The sequence below is a fragment of the Lepisma saccharinum genome, chromosome 7 (assembly GCF_977018435.1).
Source record: "Lepisma saccharinum chromosome 7, izLepSacc3.1, whole genome shotgun sequence".
Taxonomy (NCBI): Eukaryota; Metazoa; Arthropoda; class Insecta; order Zygentoma; family Lepismatidae; genus Lepisma; species Lepisma saccharinum.
Genome location: NC_139235.1, coordinates 74,505,955 through 74,530,537, shown reverse-complemented (window position 1 = coordinate 74,530,537; position 24,583 = coordinate 74,505,955). Strand labels below are relative to the sequence as shown.

Genomic DNA, 24,583 nt, shown 5'->3' with positions numbered 1-24,583 from the left:
ACACCCCTTCCCTGTAGTATGGTAAACCTTATCTCCAAAGGTAAATAAACTGTCCTTGTCGCCATTGTACTCATAAAAATGAGTATTTTTTTCTCTTTAACGACTTTAAGTATAATTTACTGGGAAAAGGTTGAATTTGTTTTGTTTAAAACATGTTTTTTTAACTCATGTTTAAAACTATGTTTAAAACAAAAAAAACATGTTTTAAACAAAAAAAAACAGTTTGTTTTGTTCTTTTTAAAAAAACACAAATTTTGCCAACCCTGGTCATTAGGTACCTAAATATCTCAAAGAAGAAGTGCATATTTTGAGCAAAGGGAACATTCGTTTGTATATATTTCTTGTGTGCGGACTGACTGATCAGTTGGGGTGTTAGGGGCATTTGCCCACTTGCTCCCTTCTGGTGCCGTCACCATACCATTCTATGCCGTCACTGGGTCGATGTGACCAAACTTTACTTGTATCTCTTGGCACTTTGAAATGCAAATTATGAAAATAAAAATAACATTTTAGAGAAGGTTTAAATTTGAGGATTTCGCATTTTGTAACGACTATGAACGACGATTTTGCATTCCGGTTGCTATGGAGATGGTCAAATCAACCTACCAATCCTGCTGTAATAAATCGGGTATTCGTGCAACAACAAAGTTAAACAACGTGAACATATGCGTGCAATGTATGCATTCGGTTCGGTGTGTCGTGAAAGACACTTAATTATATGAAAGTGAAATATTAGTTATGGAATAACGCAATAAAAAAGAAAAAAATCATGCTGTATAATATGTGAGATTCTCATCGTAGATTCGGGTCGAAGGAAAAACCGAGGCAGTAGCAGTCATATTAAGCAATGCCGAAGAGACCAAAGACAATAAATAAAAAGCCGACGATAATAAGAGGATATTAAATAAGACAAAGATACAAAAAGGGATAAAAAAAACTGATCCCAACATGAGTGTTGATTGTGATGTATATAAAAACAAACTTCAAGAAGTTTATGCCTATTTTAAAAGTGAAGATTGTAATATTAGAGATGATACTTATTTGGCTAAACTTTTGGCCCATTTATCTAATAAGGGTAAGCTATCACGGTATTATATTCAGTGGAATTTACCTAAAACGTGTGCGTGCGTGAGGAAAGAGGAATAACGTTGTTTCTCATGGATTGTTTAACCCTTGCACGTATGAATCAGGTAACAGTCGAAATTTAATTATGTTTGTAAAGTCTGTGTTTCACGGATCACAGAACAGGCCTGGTATGCGACCCCTTCTCGAATTTTTACACTTTTTTTTTTTACGAGCATGAAAACGTGCATTTACCATACCATGGCAATGTTTCCGGTAACGGTTCCGAATGTTGAATGATTTTTTATAGGAATATTACGAAGTGCTTAGTGTACTGGAAACGATTGTGGGAGTCGGTTCAAAGCTTTGAGAAACTAATTAGCACTGTTAAAACCTTCACAACCTATTAGGCTTAGTTACCGGAGAATTATGATTTGAAATGTTGCTTGTGCGAGCTGTCATTCTTGGTTTCCAGTCCACTTGGACACGAGTTTTTATGGATTTTCTACGATTTTCTTGCTCAAGACCCAATATTACGTGATCAGGTGTTTAAAGTATTTAGGGGCGTTATTTTAATGCTAAGAGCCCTAAACTAACCAACCTAACTCAAGAATGAAAAAATTTATGGGTATTAATGCTAAGAGCCCTAAACCTCACCCACCTAACCTAACAACTAAAGCATTTGGCGATACCCCTAAGTGCGCCATACATATGAAGTAGATAGCACCAGCAGTCTCTATCCAAGACAACAGTAAACAAATTGCTGCTCGCAAACAAAGAATCAGTAGGAGTATATTTAAGGGAAACATCATTCTCCAGAAATCGTGCAGTACTAAGACATTGAAGTATGGGTTAACAGACATAATTAGAAAGTGAATCATGTAAAAATGCCTGTGCACCATGATAAATTCTGAATTAAACAATAGGAACTTGGGCCATATATCTTGAAGTGGATTATAGTGTGTCCAAAATATTTTACATAGTTATTTTGGTAACAATTTCATACATCGGAGACACATTTCTTCAATTTTACACAAGAAACTACTTACGGAAATGAGTTTCTCCAAGGTTTACAACATTCATCGAGGTATTTCCTTTCATTGTGGAATATATTTGACCGAGATATGATGTATTTTTCAAGAGAAATATCTCACCAACGCAAAATTGCCATTGCTTTCATTTGCTTATGACAGCCGGATGCTGCTTATGTTTGATAACGTAAGCCCCTGTCAGTGTTTCAAACCCCTCTTTTTTTTTACTATGCTTGCCTAACGTAACCAAACCTAACCTAACCTTATCGGAAATGGTTCGTGGGGCTATCCGTGAATGGTTTGTGGGGCTATCCGTGTATGGTTCGTGGGGCTATCCGTCAGCTACCCGTGCATAATGTATAATTTCCACCGGTGACAAACACAATAGTAGGTATTTTTCGGTGCAGAAAGTTGAAACACTGCATACCCACAACGTGAGTTAAGATGTGCCTGCCATATTATGTGTTCTGGAAGTGAAGAAAGGAATAACAAAAAGCACTCTGAATGTGAAAAATTGCGTTTGTTTTCGTGTAAAAAGCATAATGGCACCTTGAACTATGTTCCGCAATACACAATTCGTAAGTACGAACCATGATAAACACAAAATATCCGATTTTAATGTGTCTCCGATCTATGAAACTGTTACCGTTATTTTACCACAACATGTATGATCATATAATGTAGGGCCATAATTCCGATTGATAAATTACCCTACCGAATATCATACAACCATGAGATTGTTGTCCCACGGTATCCTCTCGAGAATCACATTGAATTTTTAAGATTGACAGATTTTGATGTTTTACTTAATATAAATTTGATTCAAGTGCATGGAAAACTCAAGTAACAGATATTTCATCCCAAAATATGGCCCACATAGGTAAAAACGTACTGTCTTGTAGTATGTTTGCAGTTTTTTATAGTAAAATCTGGTTGTGTGCACACTCAAATAGCTAAAGAACATGTTTAAAAGATCACACCATCAAAATTAGCATTCCTAACTTTAAAGGAAAAAATTCAAAAATTGCTATCAGCACCAAACCTAACACTCCAATAACACCAATAAATCTAACAGTCCTAACAATAATTTCACTTATATTTTGGTTTCATAAGTTTTCAGTCCTTTGTGTTTGATTTACTTTATTTTATAATACACTCATGAAAGGTTAGGCAACGTTCCATCTTCTGGTGTTGTGAAATCTTATATTGGGTTCTATATTCACTTGCACAAAGCCTTCAGGCTGTTCTTCTTCATGCTAAGGTAACAGGTATACTTTGCTTCACAGTAACACATTTCCGTGAGGTAAAAGCAAAGGAAAATATTCATAATCAACATAATGTTCATAAACCATGACAAAAATTAAACTTTTTCAAGGGGGTACAGAGGGTCAAGAGGACCTACATTCGTTTCATAGAGGCATGATGAACACTCATGTCAAATTCCTTGCAGAATAATTTTTCTCTCTCATCCCATATATTTCTGTATATGCGTTTCTTACATCAAACAGCTATTTGACATGTCCTTCCCGGACGTATGAACAGAGTGTTGAAGTACACCATCCTGCCTTATACAGTGCATTTCTAAAGTCCCCGAACTCTGACTTTAAAAATTCATTGTTGAGCTACAAAGCATTTTTTTTTTTAGAAACTGTTGCTTGTGATTGTTTGTTGGTGTTGTTGGAACATACAAATCAACACTAGACAACAATGAACAACGATGCATGCACAGTAGGCAGCAAGAATGAAAGCCAGATGTCCAGTTGAAAACGCGCACGAATTCAGTTCACCATGAGTTACACGGGAGCAGAGGGTTGCTGTTTTGGAAGCTTACTTTCAAGTTAATCATACGAATGCTGTATAGAGATCTTTCATAGGAGATATCCTAATGCTCCTTCACCTGGAAAAACAACAGTGAATGATTTAATAAAAAGGTTTCGCGAAACTGGAAACGTTGCAGATAAGCCAAGGAGAGGACGACCATCAATTTTCACAGAAGACTTTCTTGTGGATGTTGGTGAAAAATTGCAGAACTCCCCTAGGAAGTCTCTGAGGCGGCTTTCACAAGAGGTAGGAAAATCTTTGTAATCTTGTCACAGTGCTGCAAAATGTCTGAAGTTCCGAGCATACAAGGTGCGAGTAGTTCAAGAGCTACGCCCGTTGGATTTCGAGAAACGCAGAAATTATTGTCAGTGGTTCAACAGATTTACGCGGAACAATGTGGTCAAAAAACTGAACAAAACATTTTTCAGTGATGAGGCCTGGTTCCATTTGTGTGGATATGTGAATAGTCGGAATACTCGGATATGGGCTACAGAAATTCCTTGTGCATCCACAAGAAAGTCTTATGTGAAAATTGATGGTCGTCCGCTGACGATGAATTCGTGCATGTTTTCAGCTGGACATCTGGCTTTCATTCTTGCTGCCTACTGCACATGCATCGTTGTTCATTGTCGTCTAGAAATGCACTGTATATAGGAATCTTGTTGCTGGAAGTTAATGGAAGTGCATGTGATAATTTTTTTGTTGTTACTGTGACTTTTAGTGCATCTCGTTATGATGTACAATTTTGTTCTTAATTGCATAATCAAGATAAATAGTTTCTGAATCTATATGTTAAAATGTAAGTCCTGAGTTTTGTTCTTTTACTGAAATCTTAATGTTTTCCCATGCCCTGGGAGGTATCATGCATATACCAATATGCAGTCTCATGTTGCTCATTCTCAATTTGTATTGAGATAAATATATTATTATGGCTATTAATATCCTATGGTTGAACCTGTGCTGTAAACATGGTTACAAATTATGTTCAGTGGCATTTCACACATCTTCTATTAGGGATGATTTTTCAGGATGTTCTCTCATTACCCCATATTTTATGACAGAGCAGAGTAATAAGAGAAAATGCAAAATTATTTTGACTAACAGAACTCATTCATGAGTACATGAAGATATTTTTTTTTTCCTATTATTTTGTGATTTTACAAAATATAGTGAGCAGAGTTTATGCTGTTGCTTGCACTGCAAAATTTGTGAACTCTTGTCATATATGTGTGTATATAGGCATCCATGTTTTTATGTCAACTTTATGCGCAGAAAGGCTAGTCGTAACCAGACCTACAGTTAAAGTAAGATCTGAACCATTTTGTAACTCCACTGGGTATTGAACCTGGGACCCTTTGATTAAGAGGTGACAATGTCATTTCTGCACCACTGGGGAGGCCATATGTGGCACTGCACTTAGTGCTGTTGAATACAGGCCCGGATTTTCCAATAGGCCTCATAGGCCCGGGCCTAGAGCGGCACTTTGGTAGGGATGGCACAATTGTTTGTTTTAAATTGATAAGGAGTACCTAATTCTCGGATTGTCTCTTTTTTTCTCCGGACACAGGAATGGAATGACTTTAATGTAGTTGTATTGTAAATATAAGTTAACGAAGAATATTTCTTAAAGAGAGAGCCTAGCAGGGCTCGGAACTAGTTTACTAATTTGTTTTAATTACTGACGTTGTTGTTTCGAATGTACAGTATTGTGCTGAGCCCGGTTGGCGATTGCAGCAAGACCGTGGAGCTTGCCGCTTGCTTTTGAAAGACAACACCGGCTTGGCTGCGTTCCTTGTTACTGCTGGCATTGGCCGCATATCAAAAGCATGTGATTCGCTTTGAATTGTTGAGAATTAAACTGTCGGCGCAAGCATTATTAAAGGGGTTTCACATTGCACTATTCTACTGTTAGTTGCTCGAGAATATTATTCAAGAAGTAGGTGGTGTGTCGCATCTCGCGTGTGTCAGTGTCTGACGTGCATTTATTGGGATAAGTTTAAAACGTCATTAAATAAAGTAAAAATAAACGTCTTCTCTGAAAAACAAAGTAAATGTTAAAATGTAATTTATATAATTTATGTCATATCACTTTGTTAATTTTTTTGTATGTAACTATCATTTAATTAGTACTGCATGCCGTTAATTGTAAAAATAGTAATACAGAAAATAATGATTTTTTTTCATTCTTGATAAACGGTATGTGGCCAGCAGAGCTTGTTTGGCCTGGGGGTGGCAAAGAGGTAAATCCGGCCCTGGTTGGATAGTAGTGTTTTACCCACTCAAGTATATATGGTAACTGTAATGATGTGAGTGAAAGATGACTTTCTGAATCAGATGAGATAAAGACTTCAAGAAGCAAACATGCCTTAACCACTAAATCACCAAGTTTTGCACTTATGGTATAACTTGACAAGTTTAAAAACAAGACGCTGCAATCCATTGTTTGCGCACCTCACATCACATTTCCCCACTCCATTGTCTGCGGCGATGTTCGTTCACAGTGTTACAACCTGGAGGGACCGGAATTGTCTGAGAATTTTCAACGAAATTTGAATGTGAAAGGCATGAATTAGTATCCCGTCACCTACGCTACCTATTGATTACGCTAAATTCTAAATACATTTTGATATTTTCCCTTTAAACCTTAAATGAATTAAGTTATATTAGGGATATTTCTTACCAGCATAAGAAATGTATGAAATAAAACGATAGAAAAATGAAAAATATATAAACGATAGAACTGAGCTCAACTTCTAAATGTTTTCCAGTTCTCCTTCTTCAGTTTCACTCTCCCACTCATCCGAGTCTGTGTCTAACAATGAATCTGTGTCCGTGTCTGAATCGGCTTCACCAAGTCTAATTCAGTTCATCTACACGCTCGTCCATAAGTCTATCTCTTTCAAAGTAAGAATCTTGCAGCCAAGAGTAAACAGCATGAACATTTCAATGCTTTAGAAAAGAACACAGGCAAGCGTGTTATCAGATTGCGTTCTCGTAGTGATTGTTGTAGGATAAACAACAACAACAAAAAAAACAAAAAAAAAAACTGGCAACTGCTCGATGTCGCATTCAGAAAATGAAGTCATTCGCCCTGTAGTTTCTCTTCGTTATAAACCTTAACTCACGTTCATAATACTACAGTTTACGATCGGCGCACCGGACGCATTTTCAAAGGCCGGATTAAATTAAATGAACCACTGATATAATAGGAGCCTGCATGCACCGTCACGCTAAACAGTGAAAATTGTTTGTCATATATGTTTTAGCTTAATTTTGCTGAGTTGTCACCACTCGTACTCTCAATGCCAGACCAGTGAGTAGAAGAGTGGTGAGGAGGATGACGTAATAGGAAGTGCTCCGCAGCGATCTGCGCATATCGGGACTTAACTTGTCAGGCTATATCATAGTCACAAACCTTAATGAAACTTGCATGCCTAATTTATCAGCCAGTAGCCTTCCTTTATGTCTGTAGGTCAGGAAACATGACTTGGATATTTTATGAAAAAATTGCTTAGCATGCTTAGATTGGCTAGTTATTAATTTTAACGTTTTTATTTTCGTTGCAGGCATTGGGGAAACCTTAATTCAGCTACCAGCAAGCAAAGAATTTGTTGAATTTACACTAGAATCTACAAAGATTTCCTCTGCAAACCCAGCTATTGTGGGATTTGCATTAAAACTTTCTGCTTTGATTCTGTGTGATGAGAAAAGATTTAAGTTAGTGAAAAGTGAAAATCACTTATTTGTTCTTATTGATGAACTTGCCTCAACAAATTGTTTTGAAAACTCATATGTGAAAGTCTCATATCTTGTGCTTGCCACATCATTGTTATCACATGATGCAGGGACTGCATATGTAATACAGTCAGGTAAGAGAATTCGGCATTTTGAAAGTAATATAGATGTTCTTTGTTATTACAGATGTTGTAATCTTTTGTTTATCTTAATTACTCATGTTAGGTTTTAAATATAGTGATAATTTTGAGTTACTGAAAATTTACATGTTTAGGGAATTCTCAAAAAACACAAGGAAATTGACATATGCCTCAACAATGTGAACATGTCTCAGAAATGCCCAAAAAAATATAAACCTGGAAAAGCATGAAAAATAATTCCATTTTCCTTCTAAATTCTTGGTGGGAGATTGTTCATATAAAAATGCTCATATATTCAATTTTTGTTCATTATTTTCAATAATGTTGAATAAACTTGATTTATTTGAGTAGCATACAAGTCGAGTACTTAACACTTATTTATTAGTATGTTAGAGTGCTCTGGAAAGTTATTTAAAAGTACATGGATAACATAGATATGTCGGGGGATTTGGTTATTTAAAATGAAGGGGTGGGGGGATGAATGTTATTTTTTCAGTTAAATGGATCAATTCCTTTGTCATTTAGTTTTTGCATGTATTGTTGCCTTTATGAGATACACATATTCATATGTGTCTCCAGATTTTTTTGACACCTACTTTTTTTGGGTACATGTAAATACATTTTAAAAAAAGGTTGTTAATTTCACTTTTTTTTTTTACTGTTTTTAAGTTAATCGTGGAGAAGAGGATGAGTAATGATTAGGTGGAAGAACAGACATTCATGCCCTGGTATGGATTCAAACCTGGAAACTTCAGCAGCAATTGTGTGAATCTACTTACCTGTTACTTGCACATACAGGGTGTACCAAAAGTCACTATCCATTTCAATGCGGGAAGGCTGTAATTTTTTAAAAAAATGTAATTGATTGTGCATTTCCAGATGTATACCCCCTACTCATGTGCCATTGAATAAACACAAATATGTTTCAAGTCACTTTAGTATCGAATTATCAAATGCAGACATGTGCAGTGTGTCATTCAGCTATGTTGGAAAATGTTGCTGTTGGCTGGTGACACGTGTTGCATGTCAGTTGTCACTGGGTCTGAAATCTCCTGATTAATTGATTAAAGTTTAACGACTATCATATACACGATAGCACATGAAATGATCCACAATTTTGTTTTTGGATAATAATTTTATTATAAAGAAACGTTTGAACAAATGTATATATCAGAATAAGATTGAGAAATTATCTAACTGAAACAAGTTCAACATGATTACCGTTTTGATTTTAATTTCAGTCAAGCAAACACAGTGTAACAGCCTTGGGATTATCACATGAGTGCACAGGCTTTGATCAAGTTTACTTTGCCTATAATACTGGTGTTTCATATACAAGGAGTCCACTGTGGAATAAAATGTTCTCAAAAGTATCTTTGGGTCACAATAATGCTTCTTGTTTCAGCAAAAAGTAACACAATTGATGCTCATTGTCTGAAATAGTTACCCTAGCCCTCTAGTGGCAGAATCATAATTACACTGCACATGTTATTGCATGGTTTTTCCACATGCTACTGCAACTGCTGTTCAGAAGTAATGTGACTCCTCCTCATGCAACTGATGAATAGTGCAAACAAATGGTGGATATTTCATTCACCACCCTATATATACACACCAAAGTAATTCTTATGCGAGTCCTGTATTTTGGTCACTTTTTGGCTGTGCATAATACTGTAAGTGTAAACTAATTATTATTACTATTGTTATTATTTCAGGACTTTGGAAGAAAGTGTTAGAAGTTTCAAAGCAAGGGCGGAATATCTACATTGCAAGGAAAAGTGAGAATTTTTTTGCTGTTTTGTTGAATAAGTCTCCACCTTTTGTACCAGAAGAATATGTGTGCATTCTAACAGCAGTTCTGGAACCTTTCTTGTTAGCTAGAATTGACTCCCCTGCATCATTCCCTCCTTCAACGAATTCAGAAGATTTATTCTTGCAAACATTACAACTTGCATGCAAAATATTGGAAGAAAGTTTAAGTGGCTCTTGCATTTATTTGAGCAAATTTCTGAAAGATCGCAAGTTCGAGTCGCTGCTATTCCAGCATCTCGATGTTCATGAGGAGATTCATCCAGTGCAGACAATTGCCAAGCTGCTTTGTTTAATTTATTTCAATAATGTGGCAACTGCTAACATTGAAGCGGGTGATGTTGCCGGCTGTATAGATATTTTAGAGGAGAAAATATTATTCTTGTTCTTGTTTCTTCTTGAAAAAGAATGCATTACTGTTCTCGTGAGAACGTGCATGGTGTGTCATGGATATTGGGAAAAAGTTAAGGGAAGAATTAAAGAAGTTCCGCACTTGTCCAAGCTATTGCCTGTTTTTCAAGATCAGCTTTTTTATGTGCAGGTAAGTACTTTATTAACACTATAATAAATTGAAATTGTATCATTTATAGGATTAACCTCATGCTGATACCAATATCTGTATTTCGAAGTATTGATTGGAATTTAAATATTGATATGTAGTAAAATCTCAAGTTTCAGTGACTGAAAAAGGATTTAGATTTCCCAATAAAGTGGTATGAATTAAAACTTATAATAATAATAATAATAACCTGTGGTGCAACAGCCTGTGAGGGCTGACTGTTGGCCTCACTTGCACCTGCTGAAATGGAAGATCATCCAACATGACGGAATGACATCGTTGTAGATTTCCATGTCCATGTTACACTACTCATTTGTAGCTCCCCAATTTCCTCACGATGGTGGGTGGCCACTGGTCCCATACACAGGCCAAAATCTCAGTAGAAAAATTGTTAGGCTTCCCCCAAGAGGCTCAAACCTACACGTGTCCCATAGCTGGAGCCCAAATCATGATGCCTTAGATCGCACGGCCACGGTCCAGGACAAAGTTAAAAGTTAACCCTCAAAAATGTACTATGATGACCTTCTTAAGTTTTCCTGGGGTCGTGCACAAAAAGGAAACATTATTTCATTCAATGATTTATTGCCACAGATACAGCACTTGTCCAGTTACTTGTCAACATAATTCCCGCTGGAATTCAGGCACTTGTCATAGCGTGGGACCAACTTCTGTATACCTGCGTTGTAGAAGTCTGCCGCCTGGGCGCCAAACCACTGTGTGACAGCCATCTGAACCTCTTCGTCGCTGTGAAAATGTTGACCGGACAGGAACTTTTTCAGGTGCAAGAACAGGTGGTAATCACTGGGAGCGAGATCCGGGCTGTACGATGGATGATCGAACACCTCCCAACTGAACCTGTCCAGAAGGGCTGCAGTGTGCCTAGCCATATGCGGCTTCGCATTGTCGTGCAGCAAGATCACCCCGGCACTGAGCTTACCACGTCGCTTATTCTGAATGGCTCGTCGAAATGTCCCCAGTGTTTCAGAGTAATGGTTAGCGTTCACAGTCTCACCTCTGGGCAGAAACAGAAACTCGATGAGCAGAATGCCTTGTCTGTCCCAGAACACCGTGCACATCACTTTTCGCGCCGACACAGTCTGTTTGAACTTCGTCCTGCATGGAGATCCACTGTGATGCCAATGCATGGACTGCTGCTTGCTTCCTGGGGTGCTGTATGCAACCCACGTTTCATCTACTGTGATGATCCGGTTGAGAAAATCGCCATCATCATGATAACACTGCAGAAATGTCAGCACCGTGCCCATGCATTTTCCTTTGTGTTTGGGCATCAGTTGTTTCGGCACCCATCGGGCACACAATTTCCGGAACAAGAGGCATTTGGTAACAATGTCGTGCAACAACAACCAAGAAATCTGCGGGAAATGGCTTTTGAGTACCGTGATCGTGACATGACGATCCTCCAATATGTGCTGGTGCACCTGTTCCACAAGCTCGTCCATAACGGCTGATGGCACCTACTGTGCTCATCGACATGCCTTCAGTATATGTCCTGCACCAGTGACGCACCATCTGCTTCCTCATGACATCTGGCCCATACACCTGACAAAGTTGATGATGAATTTTGATCGGCTGTATGTTTTGTGCGTTCAAGAACTTGATCACCGCACGCGGCGGGAGATGGAATAAGAGCCGCAATGTTTCATTGCTGCCGCAACACTACTGAGGACTTTCGGGAGGCGTCTTCTAGGACATTCACTAGCCAGGGCATGTGCCTCTCACGCATGTGCAAAACCGGTTTCAGTGCTCATGGCCTGCCACCTGTGGGCGAGTGGGAAACTTACTTTCTGGATGTGCCTAATACTTCATCAAAAATAACTATGTTCAAAGAGAATGCCACACAGAAGGACTTGGGCATCATATTAGATTACAAACTCTCCTTTTCTGAACACATCTCCACAGTCAGTAAGGGTTGCATGTGTATGCTAGGTCTAATCTATTGTTTTACTGAAGTAAACAACCTGCATGCTCTCAGCACTTTTTACAAATCTTTCTTTTATCTAAAACTAAGTAATGCTCTCTGACATGTTCTATGGCATGGCCTTCTAATTTAGATACATGGCATGGCCTTCTAATTTAGATACACTAAATTCAGTTCCAAATTTCTTCCTGGCCATTGTTCATCACCGAAATCCATCGACAAAACACTGCAAAAGCCCATCTTTCTGAAAATGTTAAATGTCCGAATTCCTCAGTAGAGGCATGAACAGGAAAAGCATAGATTTCCGCTTAAAATAGTCAATGGCAACATCGGAAGTGACTGCACTCAACTATTCACTTCTCAGAAGCCAAGATTATGCCTTGTCCAGCATTCCCTGCACCACAGACTACCCAGTCAATACAATAATCTACCAAGCCAAATGGACATTTTTGAAAATTAGATACACTTTAGAAAGCTGTTTTTATCACGTAAGTTTGGTTTAAGATCTTATTTTTTGTTGTTATTTTCTACTGTTAGTATAATGCCCAATGTCGTATTTGGAATCCTTTGTTAAATAAATAATTATGTTTCTGGAGAATAGATGACTCGCAGAGTGTGCAAAAATGCCATGCAACAGTTCAACATTACTACCTGATTTGCAAATTTAATGAGCATTTTTTTTTATTTGGTAGAAACATTGTGGGGAGAAATGGATTTTGTGATCAAATGATTATCCAATGTACAATTATGAGCATTTTAAAGTAAAACTTCAGATTCATATTGTATAGTTCCAATGAAAAGCATATACATTAAAGTCTGTAAATACTCTGAATTTCTTTGAATTGTTAACATTTTCATGTTTTGGCATAGGTGGGAATCAGTATGAGTATCAGCAGTGCTGCCCAGAGCTATGATATGAAAAAATTTAAAACAACAATAAGTAAAATGTTAATTCCCAATATATTTTATGATGTAAAAGAACTAATGTCTGATTTGGATAAAAAATATGAAACATAAAATCAAGTATACTAAATTTTAATGTACATAAACGTCGCCTATTTATTTATATTTTTATAAATACATAAAATACTCCAGAACATGTATTGGTAATAATTCAACCTGCTTCATCTATGTACAAATTATAGGGGATTGTCTCACTTTACTATGTTTGTAGCATCAATGTAACAATCATCTTGATTGATTGTGTGTTATGTGTATATGCAATGTAAAATGTAATATTTTAAGTATTAATTTACATAAGATTGACCTGTTCAATATCATTGTACATTTTGTAGTACATATCAAACGAACGGAATAAATAGAAAGTCTTAAAAAAGAGTGTTATGCACATTATTTATTAGATGTAAAACAAATTAAATGTTGGGGAAAAGCATGTGTAGCTTTAAAATATTGCTCCACTCCCATTGGGTCTGATAATACAAATGAGACGTTTGTGAAACATTAAATGTTAAGACAATCCATATGCTGTTTAGAAATGATTGATTGAGAGGTAATTTTACGTCACTTTTCAGCCACTTTTGGCTGGAAACTCAAATGTACGTATAATGCAGGACAAAATAGAATTGAGGGACCACTCTCTAGTCTTGACTACATTTTTGATTTATTAACAAATTGTGTGCATTTTATTTTTAACAGATTACTCCAATCTATGGCTACATAACCAAATGTTGCGATAACAGAGCTTTGGAAGAGTATGGAATAGAGCTGAGTAAGTTTGTGAAACCTCAAACGAAGCGACTTTCTCTGCAATTAAGAGATGCAATTGTGCATTGTAAATTGCCCGAACATATTGTTCGTGATTCTGTTCTTGCCGTGGAACCTATCAAAGAGCTGTTGGGAAAGGTATGTATTTTTAAAATGCAGAATGTAGTTTGAATTGTGCTTGTTATTATGACTTTCACTTCATAAGTTATGGCAACTATTCTCTCTTCATCGATTGTTTTAAGTCCACTTTATGCACAGAAAGGCTAATCGGGACTGGACCTACAGTTTAAAGTGGGATCCAAACCACTAGGTGTCTCCACTGGGTATCGAACCCAGGACCCCTAGATTACAAGGAGAGGACGCTACCACTGTTTTATCAGGGAGGCCCCTCTCTTCATCTAAAATGCTATATATCTAGTACATATGTTTGAAGGCCTACGGTGTATAGTTTTTTAATGCTACCACCAAATTCTCCAGCAGGAGAGATGCCAGAAACATGCATGTTGAAATCACCTTTTAATTATAAAATGCAGTGCACAAAGTGTATCCATGTACCAGCATATTTGTAAGACATAAAATGTAGAACACTGGGCACATCGTGGTTAATTGGTCTAGGGTCCATCTTCATTTAAGTACTGTTTGATTACATCCAGCCAATAGATGTACATATAGTAGGATGGACCATGAAATCGTTACCAATACAGACAAAGTACTGATGCAAATTTTAATAGCGGTTACTGTCTTTTGAGTAATGGTCACTAACGATTTATTTTTCCAAGTTTAAGGGTTTATGTATTGTTAACTTTATCACCTCAATATTTTCATATTTAAATGTGTGATATTTATGTAGCAATTCTTGAAAATTTCATTAAAGGAAAAAAAAACAAGTCTGCTTGCAGTTTATATATGGAACATTTTCTACCAGCAAACCACAGAAGTGGGGTGTAAGGGGTACTTTCCACGTAGGCGCCCAAAAGTCAACCTCACTTCCACGTAGTGCACCCTGGACTAAAGACTAACGAGGCTCTGGCGACTGGCACTATGGCCAGTATAATTTTGTTTGTATTGTCCTGTTCTTTTGTCCTTATGTGTGCTGAGTGTTCTTTGCAGCCTCAGCTTTTAACGAAAGTCAGAACATTTTAATATTTTATGATTTTAATTAAACAACGTTAGAGTTGTTATGTGTAAAGATAAGGGGCTTGACCCCGTATAGTGTGACGGGTGCAAAATAGCCTTCATGCTGACGCTCCCAAAATTTTAAAATCAAATCAAATCAAATCAAATCAAACCACAGAAGCAACTTAGTTTTTTTTATATCAGTAAATGTAACAAAGTTATATTTCAAAAGGGTAACTTAATTTTCGAACAAATTCACTGTATCTGAGATTCTTTTAAAAAGTAACTCTCCGAAAACTTCCAATGTTCTGATCCTTTATAACATTGCAAATATTACATGAAAAATGTGACTGGTTTATTCACCTCCTCAATGAAGGCATTCCAGCATTACATGGGTGACATTTCACACACAAAATGAAAGGTTCTAGACATGAGATTGGATTAAAATATTCATAATGAACCAATTTCATAGAAACACTAGTAATTTTCATGTTATTTCATAGAGTAGGACCACTTTTCATGGAATGCACCATTTAACCATGTGAACCATATTGCATAATTTGACATTTACTTTAGGAAACAAAGAGAGAGAGGTGTGTGTGCGTGTGTTTGTATACAGGGTGATTCTAAAGGTATAGTACAAACGAAAACCACAGATACCTCCCATGAAATAGAGACGAAAGTTCCCCTTCCACTTTGCCGAGAGATGCCTCCGTGAGGAGCTAGACAACGCCGAAAACGTGTGAAAATGAACTTCACACCTCTGTACAGCCAGTACCAGTGAAGATAGAAAGGCGGAACAAACAAAGTCAAAAGGAACACCAAAGTCGCCCATCCGAAAAACACTAGGCGGCAGCTGCGCAACGCATGCGCATGGGGTTCCACAAAGGAAATAGGAGTGTCCCGCAAGACAAGTGAAGGGAAAGGGTAGCGATCGACAACGGTAGGGACAAAAGAAGCTATGAAGCATGAAGTAACAATTGCACAGCGGGAAACAAACACCATGACTGAATCGGTGCAGTCGAGAAAAGTAGTGCGGGGTTGCAGAACCACGGGAGGACGACGTAGGATGTAAAAACACACCGAGAATGCAAGCAAAGTGGTCCGTGACACTCGACAGGCAACAGACGCGTACATGGTTCGGGGCAGAAATGGCGGCGCTGGCGGTGCAGCGCAAGGGGAGTCCCCAAAACACAGTGGGGAGACACCGCAGCAAGAACAAAGCACGGTGCAACAAAAGAGAAAGAGGACCGGACGGGGAATGGTACCTGCCAAGGAGACAACAAATGCGGGACGAGGGATTCCCCGTAGCAGCACCGAGGGGATGTCACACAGAGGTCGTGCGCCAGCAGGACAAACACAGCAACTACGGGCACAGGAGGTTATTGCTAATGAAAGGTGCACGTACAGATAGGACCACGTACCCCGTACTGACGTTGTAACAAACGTCGTGATGGGGCCCAATCAGCCTCTTAGAAATGAAGCGGGAGGCACATCGCTGGGTGGGAGCGGGCGAAAGGCTGCTGGAGTGTCGTACGGACCCCACCACTCCGTACGGTGGACGACACTAATGGACGAGGTCGGAATGTTTCCATCCCGATCACCAGGTCCACCGTTCCCAGACCTGACGCGGCTGCTTGCTTCCGAGCGCAACCCCAGCCGAACAACTCGAGTCCCTCCTCGGCCGCAGCCTTCCGCTCCGAAACCAAGCGTGGCCTCACACCACCGCAGCCGCACACTGCCACGTGGGTGTGAGACCGGGTCGAGCAAGGCTGGACAGATAAACTACGTAGGACAATCGTGTAATGAAGCTACGTGGGGGTATGCACGTCTGTTCAACTGCTGGGTTACCCCACATTGGTGTACACAAACACCACACGATCGTACGTAGTGCTCCCCGTCGGCCCGAGCAAGATGGACGAAGTACGTGTTGTGGGTGAATGGGACAAGAATGAAGGACGCTACGTGTGTTCCACGATGACAAGGCCCCAGAGTACATGGCCCCACCTGATGGCAGTGGTCAGGTAGTGAAGAGCACAGGCACGGGTGGCTCAGGAACGTCAGCTGATTGTACCACAGCGCCGTGCGGACGTGTGGGCTGATTGGAAGTGCAGCGTCAGGGAGCGTGTCAGTGAAAGAGCCGGTGCGGTGGTGGTGTGCTTGACGTACGACAATTGAGTATGTTGTTTCGAAGCTGTTGTGACCAGTGTGTGTGTGTGTGCCACCTGTGCACTGCAGTACAGTATTCCATAATTGGCACTATCCTCACCATACCATGGAACGCTACACATTTGTAGAACTGAGGGATATGCATTTTGTCTACGGCCTTGCAGATGGCAATGGTCGAGCAGCTGCACGCCTTTATCGCGGACGGTATCCGGAGAGGCGACAACCCGACAGCAGGTTGTTTTCGAACGTGCACCGTACCCTTGGTGAATCGGGTGTGTTACGTGCAGGCCATCATGTCGGTCACCCAAGACATGTGCGCACCGCGGCGGTCGAGGAGGACGTACTTGCTCGCGTGGACGACACACCGTCCACTAGCACCCGTAGCATTGCACGTGCAGTGGGAGTATCACAGTCGACAGTGTGGCGTGTCCTTCATGATGATCTGCTGTATCCCTATCATCCACAGCGAGTCCACGCGTTGCAGGCTGGGGATTACCCACGACGTGTGGAATTCTGTCAACGACTGTTGCAGTTTTGTACCGACGATCCCCGTTTTTTGCGCCATGTGTTTTTCATGGACGAGGCAACATTCACCCGTGAGGGTATCTTCAATTGCCGAAACAGCCATGTGTGGGATTATGAAAATCCACATGCAGCAGTCGAGGTGCACCATCAGACCCAGTTTGCAGTGAATATCTGGGCAGGTATCATCGATGAACAGATTATCGGTCCATACCTGCTGCCACCACGTTTAAATGGCCGCCTCTATCGCTCCTTTCTTGCATCAGTCCTTCCAGAGCTGCTAGAAGATGTACCCCTCAACGTGCGACATCGTATGTGGTTTCAATTGGATGGAGCGCCTGCACATTTTGATGGCACAGTGCGAACCCTTTTGCACCATACCTACCCACAGCGCTGGATCGGCAGAGAAGGCCCCGTCCCCTGGCCCGCCCATTCGCCTGACCTCACACCAATGGATTTCTTCTTGTGGGGCCATGTGAAAACACTCGTCTACGAGACCCCGGTGCCTCACAAGGAAACATTGGTAGCGCGGATACTTGCAGCATCGGCCGAGGTGTGTACCATGCCAGGGATTTTTGATAGGGTTCGCCAGAATTTCCTGCGACGCTGCAATGCCTGCATTGAATGTGGTGGTCGTCAATTTGAGCAACTTTTGTAACAACGTCAGTCCGGGGTACGACTACGTACTACGTACTATTCCTATCTGTAAGTGCACCTTTGCGTGGCAATAAACCTCCTGTGCCCGTAGTTGCTGTGTTTGTCCTGCTGGCGCACGACCTCTGTGTGACATCCCCTCGGTGCTGCTACGGGGAATCCCTTGTCCTGCATTTGTTGTCTCCTTGACAGGTACCATTCCCCGTCCGGTCCTCTTTCTCGTTTGTTGAACCGTGCTTTGTTCTTGCTGCGGTGTCTCCCCACTGTGTTTGGGGACTCCCCACGTGCTGCATGTGTTTGTTTCCCGCTGTGCAATTGTTACTTCATGCTTCATTGCTTCTTTTGTCCCTACCGTTGTCGATCGCTACCCTTTCCCTTCACTTGTCTTGCGGGACACTCCTATTTCCTTTGTGGAACCCCATGCGCATGCGTTGCGCAGCTGCCGCCTAGTGTTTTTCGGATGGGCGACTTTGGTGTTCCTTTTGACTTTGTTTGTTCCGCCTTTCTATCTTCACTGGTACTGGCTGTACAGAGGTGTGAAGTTCATTTTCACACGTTTTGGGCGTTGTCTAGCTCCTCACGGAGGCATCTCTCGGCAAAGTGGAAGGGGAACTTTCGTCTCTATTTCATGGGAGGTATCTGTGGTTTTCGTTTGTACTATACCTTTAGAATCACCCTGTATATAGTGCCTTATATTGTCAAGGCATCCGTAGAGCTTCAGCTGGCACATCGGTAAATAGAATTGTGTCTGCCCGCATTTAGACCCCAGCTGTATTCTGACCTTGGCACTGTACAGATCAGTGCTTCAGTATTCAGATAATTGGTGTCCAGTTTGCACGTGTTTGTGAAGTATTAAGGTGTAAAGGTAAAGTGCTCCCCTGTGCATAGCACCATGCCATGAAGGCGTATAGGGGATGTGGGGGTAACGCCCCACACTTTCTTGATCCGGTCGTGAGTGGGGGTGATGTGATCAGCATCATGCCCCTGACTGCCTTTACCCCCCAGGGTTTCCTCCAGGTACCCATGTTATTCGACGCTATGTGGGCGCCGGGGCCGCTTCCATCGTTAGAAAAGTTCCCGGATTTGAACCGGCCGGGGCTCGAACCCGGGACCTTTAGCATGGTAGTCAGACGCATTACCGACTGTGCCACCGTGGTCACTTAGTATTAAGGTGTTATCAAGTGTTTTAGATTGTTTTGTTTTAGTTTACGTATTACTGGTGCTTTTCTGCTGTCTAATAATGCCATGCTATCCTTACAATTTGAAACAAAGCATTTTTATGTCAGACTCTTTAGGTCATTTGAATTCTTGTAAGGAAGTTAGACTACGTTTTGCAGCAGAATTCCTAGATGATCCTGTTTCACACAGACAGTGTTTGGATACTTGGGAACAAATTTAGGTAATCAGGGTCTGTACTTCATAAGAGGCTAAGAATAAAGTGGCATGTGCTTAATGAGGAGAAACTAGATGACGTTGAAGTACAATTAAAAATCCCTCCATCGCCTTGCACAAGAAACAGACATTTTCATGACATGTGCGTGGCAAGCTACCAAGCTTTTAAACCTGAAGCCATACATTAGAAGAATTGAAATAAAATATAAGGAGAGAAATTGAAGCAATTTTGGAAGAGGAACTGATACATGTTAGTGAAAATTTCCTATAAATATGCCGTAAATGTGTGGATGCAGGAGGACATCATTTCCAACACATCTTGTAACAAGGTATGTGCTCATTTTAATTGTAACTGTCAATGCAATTCTACAAGATTATTTTATATATGCGGATGTTGCATCCAGTTTGCTGGCAGACATGATCATACTTCCCACCTCGCTAGCTGCCGCTCCATGGACACCTCGACCATAAAAGGCACTGTGTATGAATTATATCTTTTATACATATATGATGATATTTATATTTGATAGAATGCCAGTTAATTTTCTTTATGAGCAGTGTTTTCAAATTTGATCTACCTGTATGCATATATACCTATTTTATTTCCTTTATGCAGGAAAAGGCAGTACAAATCTACCAGTTACTGATGATGATCATAAATGAATTTTCTTCTGAATCATCCTGTGGTGGAGATATATTAAGATTTTCATCACTTTTGTGTACAGCATTAGATTGCATAATGTCTCTGACGGACTGTTATCCAATATCAGCACAGAATAATTTACCATCCATGAATGTGTTAGCTGTCGTTGGGAAGATACTTTCTAATCCAAACACACCTGTTACAGTAAGTAGATGTTAGTTTATTAAATACACACACACAAAGGTTAACAAAGGTGAACACATATTCGAGGGTCATTTGGAAAGTAAAGAATGTTTAGCCATACAAAGATATTTATTGATATTACTACGGAAGCAGAATATCATGTTTTGCCACATACCCTCACCTACTTCTTCACATAGTTGCCATGGACTTTACTGTTTAACCATGCCCTCCTTGTGCCATGTGGCCAACTGACAATTCAAGCAGTCCATGACAGAATCGTGTAGGTCTTCATCATCTGCAAAGCGTTTACCAGCAAGGTGCCCCTTTATATTCGGAAAACAGGTAAAAGTCCGAAGCTGCCTTTATTCTCTTGGATGAAACTTTTGTTTCAGTGCATCCGTGACGAGTTGCCTTGATCACTCCATGTCACGAACATCTGTTTACCCATTCTCAAACATTATGCACTATTTCCGGACTATTTTGTGAGGGACACTCACAAAGAACACTCATGCCTACGTTGAGTTTTTAACCTGGGACCCTGGCATCACAGAGTGCTGTGCTAACCACTCTACCACAGAGATCAACAATAAGTGCCTGTTTACATGCCTATTCTCATCAATTTTGATGCCTGTTTGCATACAATTTGTTGGAGCCTTTAAACCCTAATTATCCCAATATATTGTTTTCCTTTCGTCTCCTTTGTATGAAAACTTATCAGAGAATTACACACAATACTTACAAAAATAAACATACAGGAAAATTTAAAAAAAGGCGAGAACTAAGGCTTACTTACCCAACAAACTTACATGAGGGATAGACAAATGCATGTGGATAAACATGATTAAGATTGATGCTATTTAAGAAGGATAAAGTAATGGAAATTTGTTTAATGATACTTTTCTGGTATGTAGAACTTTCACAGGGATTGCAAAAATGCCATTGACACTTTCGCGAAGTCTAATAAACATGTAAATTATGCACAGCTTAAAGTTTCAATATATTTTCCTCAGTAATGTGTAAAATACTGGACATAACATAATACTCCAGAACAGTATTGTAACACGATTCATGAAACCCACCCAGGACTCCTCCAATTTTGCCCACCATCCTCCCAAGACCCTCCACCCTGCCCACCAAACACCCCCTGAAAAGATACATCACTGCTATAATCTCCACCATCACTGACAGCTCATTTCTTGACAACCTCCACAACAAACCCAACCTGAATCCCTCTCAAGATAAAGCCCTTCAAGATCTCCGCAAGAACCACCACATCAAAATCCTCCCAGCTGACAAGGAGTCCACCACGGTGGTCTTGAACTCTGAAGATTACCTGGCGGAAGCCACTCGCCAGCTGGCCGACTCCTCCACATACAAAACCACCTTTCAGCCACACACCTTGACAAAATCTAGGACTTTATCCAGACCCGAGGCTTCCCTGAGGGCCTGACAGCCTCCACCATATCCATGCTCATCCCTTGACAATCCCCGCACCCCCACTCTTTACCTACTGCCCAAAATCTACAAACCTGGCAATCCTGGTAGATGCATCGTGTCCAGCTACAACTCGCCTTCTGAAGAATTTCAGCCCTTGTCGACTTCCACCTTCAGCCTCTTGTAAAAGCTCTGCCTGCCTACCTCCGGGATACCAACAACTTCCTTCAGAAAATCAACACTCTCCCACCATTACCTGTTAACACCATCCTTGCTACCATCGATGTTACTTCTCTCTACACCAACATACCTCACTCCCATGGCCTCCGCTCCATAGAATCCTTCCTCAACCACAGACCAAAACCCCACAACCCCAGCGCTAATTTCCTGACCCATCTAGCTCACCTTGTCCTCACGTGCAACAACTTCACCTTCGAGGACAAGCACTATCGTCAAATCCGGGGCACAGTCATGGGTACCAGAATGGCCCCATCCTATGCCAAACTTTTGATGGGCACACTTGAACAAGAGTTCTTGGAGACCAAATCCCTCAAACCTCTTCTCTGGCTCTGTTTCATCAATGACATCTTCATGCTCTGGACACATGGAAAACCATCCCTGACCACCTTCCTAGACCAACTAAACCATTTCAGCTCCATCAAGTTCACCTGGACCCACTCCACCAACCAAATCACCTTCCTGGATGTGGATGTGCACATGAAGGAAGGACATTTGGAAATCTCCATGTACATCAAACTTACCAACCATATGCAATACCTACACTTCTCCAGCTCCCATCCGTTCCACACCAAGAAAGCCATCCCATTCTCCCTGGCCCTCAGCGGTCAACGCCTCAACACCTCACCCACCTCCCAACAGAACTATAACCTCCACCTACACCAAGCCTTGACCAACCGTGGATATCCTTCCACCCTGGTTACCAAACAAATATCATGAGCTGCTTCATACACCTCCACCAATCCCCCTGCACTTGTCACCCAATATCACCCCCATCTCAACAAAATCAGACAAATTCTACGTTCCCTCCTTCCCATCCTGCACAGTGATCCTGACACCAGAAATATCTTCCCCGACAAACCCAGAGTGGTTTTCAAACGCCCTTCCAATCTCCAAAACATCCTTGTCCACCACAATCCACCTACTCACAATCAACTTGCCCCCACCCACAAATGCAACCACCCAAGGTGAAAAACCTGCCCCATATTTGTTACTTCTCGGACCCTCCAGATCCACACTGCCACTGGCAAATTCACCCTCTATCCCAAAGGAACTTGCTACAGCTCTAACCTCATTTATATCCTCACCTGCAATATCTGTGGGACCTTTTACCTGGGGGAAACATCCACAGCCATGAACCTGTGTATCAACAACCACCGCTCCTCCACCCAAAACTTGGACTTTGCTGTTGCCATTCACACTAACCACCACAATATTCCCTTCTTGACTGCTTCCGGGTAGCGATCGTCCACTCCTTGCCCCAATCCACCAACACCTGTAAGCAAAAGATGGGAGAGGGCCTACATATCAACCATGAGTGCAACCACATCCCCTGGCCTGAACAAGGCCACCCAGTAATGTCCCTCCACATCCACATCCACCCCTCACCTTCAGCAACACCCTTTACCTCCCCCTACACCTTTCAGCACTCACAGTTTTAGACAGCCTGGCGAAGGAACAACATGATTTGTTCGTGTGTTACACTGTCTACTTTTTTCTTTCTGGACCTGGCAACACTGCAGGCCACGCTATTGCACTGTTCATGTGGCTCACTTAACAAGTCTTTTTTTTCTACTCCTGAAGATGTGACATGCCGTCACAAAAGTTTGAAGGTGAGTGTTTCCTCTCTCATCTTTCACTTTTTTTTTTAGCCCTTGTGGCTCTCCTTCCTTTTATCCTATTGTAATATGTTGTAATTCTGCAAAATTTATGGTAAATTGATGCATATAATAATGAGTGGAATAATTACACACAAATATTAATCAATATTCTGAGCAACTATTAATTGTTACAATCTTTGTACATCACTATCAGTTGACGTGTTCTTTTAACCAGAGAACATTATTTAAATGAAACACGGAAATGTTCATATGAGAACTTGCAACATTCACTTGATGCCTCTCAGGGTATGAGTCACACTTCCTCGTTTATTATTCAAATGAAACCCAAGTCAAGTTTTTACCAAGTAAAAGAAGTATATTTTACTTCCTACCAAGATAAATACTTACATGTGTAATTTCAAGTAAATAACAGCATCTTACAATTCAGCTTGACAACTCTTTACAACACCAACAAAAATTCAAAAGTCGAAACTAAAAAAAATAAAAAAAAAGTCATTAATTCCTATGGCAACTGATTTGACAAGATACACACATACAGGAAAATTTCTATTCTGTGACATCGTCAGTAATAGGCCAAAATATTGAATAAACAACAGAATACACAAAGCAAATTACGAAGATTAAGAAATAACAATGGGAACTTGGAAGAACAATAAACATTTGTACAATGAGAAAGGAAAATAATAATGAATATTAGTCCAATGGGAAAGGACGTGTCACTCTGTAAGAGTTTTGGTTCTAAGTGTTATCAGCTTAACCGTAAAATCAAAATATAATAATGCATGAATGA

General features: G+C 40.4%; 1 protein-coding gene across 1 annotated transcript in view; it reads left to right on the top strand.

The window, feature by feature from the left end:
* Window positions 1-653: 653 nt before the first annotated feature.
* LOC145989918 (integrator complex assembly factor Brat1-like) overlaps window positions 654-24,583 on the top strand; it is a 37,688-nt gene continuing 13,758 nt past the window's right edge. Inside the window, exons 1-5 of the mRNA XM_083125428.1 lie at window positions 654-1,075; window positions 7,481-7,783; window positions 9,505-10,139; window positions 13,753-13,959; window positions 20,291-20,521. Of these exons, the coding sequence (XP_082981554.1) occupies window positions 949-1,075; window positions 7,481-7,783; window positions 9,505-10,139; window positions 13,753-13,959; window positions 20,291-20,521 (1,503 nt within the window). The 5' untranslated portion in view covers window positions 654-948. The remainder of the gene's footprint in view (window positions 1,076-7,480; window positions 7,784-9,504; window positions 10,140-13,752; window positions 13,960-20,290; window positions 20,522-24,583) is intronic.